This window comes from Malania oleifera, chromosome 2 (assembly GCF_029873635.1).
Source record: "Malania oleifera isolate guangnan ecotype guangnan chromosome 2, ASM2987363v1, whole genome shotgun sequence".
Taxonomy (NCBI): Eukaryota; Viridiplantae; Streptophyta; class Magnoliopsida; order Santalales; family Ximeniaceae; genus Malania; species Malania oleifera.
The window spans coordinates 145,982,546-145,985,798 of NC_080418.1; the positions used below are offsets into that span (position 1 = coordinate 145,982,546).

Here is a 3,253-nt window from a genome sequence, read left to right on the forward strand (position 1 = left end):
TTGCCAAATCAAAACTAGATGTTGCAATTGAACTGGTGGAATTTTCAATAGATTTACATCGCAATTAATTAACATACAGAAACAGAGATCCAAACAGAGAGGAATATAGAAACAAAGGATCCACCAGATTCATGCTTCATAGCTACTTAATGAAGCATCAGATTTTCATTTCCTAAGCCCTCTCGCCGCGGATTCTACGCGCAAGCTGGATGTCCTTGGGCATGATGGTGACTCGCTTGGCGTGAATGGCGCAGAGATTGGTGTCCTCAAAGACTCCGACAAGGTAGGCCTCGGCCGCTTCCTGGAGGGCCGCGACAGCGCCGCTCTGGAACCGGAGATCAGTCTTGAAGTCCTGAGCGATCTCTCGCACCAGCCTCTGGAACGGAAGCTTTCGGATCAAAAGCTCAGTACTCTTCTGGTACCTCCTGATCTCCCTCAGCGCCACAGTTCCCGGCCTAAACCTGTGGGGCTTCTTCACGCCGCCAGTGGCCGGAGCCGACTTCCGAGCGGCCTTAGTGGCTAGCTGCTTCCGTGGAGCCTTCCCTCCGGTCGATTTCCTCGCCGTCTGCTTTGTTCTGGCCATCTCCGGAAGAAAATTGAAGGATTGATGCTAGCCTGAAACTGAGAGTACTGAGATTTGAGATATGAATTCAGATTGCGATGGGAATTCGTTAGGGTTTACGGGGTATTTGTAAGAAAAGAATCGAGGCGCGGGAACTTCGTCATTTCTGCGCGTTCGAAAATTTTGGTTGGAGTGCGTGTGCACCGCACGATCGCTAAAAGACTTAACGGTCCAGATTATTTGAATTCGGTGATACGGATCGCTATCCGTGTGCTCCGTGAATCGACCAATCAAAAAGCTTATCTGTCTAATTTTCGCAATTGGGCCGTGGAGCCCACACAAAATATGGGGGCATAGAGCAATGCCAATGGGTTACGGGATTATGTCATTATGAATTTCAACACTAGAACTTAGTGCTAACTAATTTCAATAAAATATATTAAGAAAATTATATTAATATTTATTTACATGTATTCAAATTTAAATAATATTCGTGCCATTTGACACAATTTTAGGACTGTTGTGTTAAAGTTTTGGCAATTTGAGTCTAAAAGTATAATAAAAAAATTTGTATTTTTATTTTGAGAGTTGGGATATTGAATTTGTTGAGTTTAAATTTTAAAATGAGATGGTATAAGTGAAATCACAATGGCAGGTAGACTAATTTTTATTATTAAATAAAATTTGACTCATCAAAGTTTTTTTAAATTACGAAAATTTCTCATTTTTAGTTTGATTTTAATCTTTGAGTATTGTTAAGAAGTTTACAATATCTTAAATCTATACTTAATTGATCACTATATTCAGGTGTTCAAGTCGAACATACAAGGTCCAAACCGAATGAGGTCAGTTCCAACACATTTGTGACATTGAAGTGGATGTGTCGGAACTGACAATGCCTAAAAACTCTTTCCCAGCTGAAAATTAAGCATTTATAAACAAACTTATAATATATGTCTTAGATCTATACTTAGTTGATTTCAGAACTTAAATGTCCAAATCGGACATATGAGGTCCAAACTACGTGGGGTCGGTTCCGACACGTCCATGACAATGAGGCAGATGTGTCCAAACTGACAATGCCCAAAAACTCATCCTCAATTAAAAGTTAGACGCTTAGAAACAAATTTAAAATGCATGTCTTAGATCTATACTTAGTTGATTTCAATACTCAAGTGTCCAAGCCAGACAAATGAGATCTGAACTGACAGTGCCCAAAAACTTATCCGTAACTAAAAGTTAGGTTATAGAGACCTGAATCCGTAAATAAGGAAAATAAATAAGAAAAATGTAAAAAGGGGATTTCAGCAGGGTTCGTTGATGAAGTCAGTATATTTGTCAACGAAGTCCCTTCAGTTCCGAAATTCAAAGCGTCGTCGACAAAGAAATACCAAGCGAATCAAAGAAAATATCTCGATGGGGTTCGTCGACGAAGGAAGAGCTTCATCCACGAACAGTCCAGGTGGTTTGTCGACGAAGGCGTCGCTTCATCGATAAATTTGACTCGGTCAAAGGTTCTATAAATATCATCTTTGGTTGTTTAAGGGGTAAGAAAACCCAAAAGCTCTCTCTCTCTCTCTCTCTCTCTCTCTCTCTACGATCCTTCACCGTTCGTCATTTGTTTCTACGATCGGAAGTATCTACGTGGATCACGGGAGGAAACTCTACAGTTATAGCAGATCAGATCATTGTTTTGAAGATTTTTGAAATTTTCCCTAAAATCAAGGTAAGGATATGAATTCGTTTTCGTTTGGGTAGATCTGTAGTAGATTGAATAATATTGAAGTATTGTTTTTCGGTTTTTAGGTTTTAAGGATCCTGTGTCGTAGTTTTGGATCAATCAGCCCGTGTTTCAGTTCTCGGGAAAAAGGTATGGGGATTTGTTTACATCAATATTTTTAGAAAAATAAATCACAAGATATGTAGCTTATGTTTATAGGTACTTATGGACTATTTATTTGCAAAGTTTTATTGGGTATGAATGTCGATTCTTGCGGTTTTTCACAATTTTATGGTTTTGGCAAAAAAAAATTGGGTTTTTAGCAAATGATTTCCAATTTTCTTAAACTACTTTATTTGCACAAATACTAAAGTAGGAGATGCTTGAAACTCTTAATAGCAGCATAAATGATATTTTACGAATTAGTCTATATGAAATGTATATTTGACCAAATAAGTGTGATGTATGATATGAATTGATTTTATACTAATTTAAGATGCATGTATATGAACTATGGAGGTTAAAGTTCCTAGTTGTTATCAGAAATAGCAGAAAACAGATGCCGGTTAGATACTGTGCCAAGTATAAGAAAAGGGTAAAATCGAGAGGTTACAAGCCGGTTTTTATCACAATATGAATGAAAGTATGCATGAATGAGATTGTGAAAAATATTGGAATTGCACAGGTGATTATGTTTTAATGTAAATTATATATATGATATTGAGACCGCAACTTGTCTCGATAGTATATGAAGCCTTAAAAAGCTTATATTATGTAGGCTCGGTACTGTTGCCAAAACAAAAGTACTGTAGTAACCGGGAAAAAAAAAATAATAATAATAATAATAAAATAATAAAATAAAATTAATTAATTAAATTAACAAGTAAAATGAATAGGAACAAATATATATATATATAAAAATATTAAAGCATGTGTGTGTGTGTGTGTATATATATATATATATATATATA

At 36.6% G+C, this 3,253-nt stretch overlaps 1 protein-coding gene across 1 annotated transcript; it reads right to left on the reverse strand.

Moving 5' to 3' along the window:
• LOC131147898 (histone H3.2) lies at nt 1-695 on the reverse strand. The gene has a single exon (XM_058097539.1). The coding sequence runs from the start codon at nt 581-583 to the stop codon at nt 173-175; it is 411 nt and encodes a 136-aa protein (XP_057953522.1). The 5' UTR covers nt 584-695; the 3' UTR covers nt 1-172.
• Between the last annotated feature and the right edge of the window lie 2,558 nt (nt 696-3,253).

Coding starts and splice junctions, on each gene's coding strand:
- LOC131147898 (XM_058097539.1), bottom strand. CDS start 583: ATGGCCAGAACAAAGCAGACGGCGAGGAAATCGACCGGAGGGAAGGCT.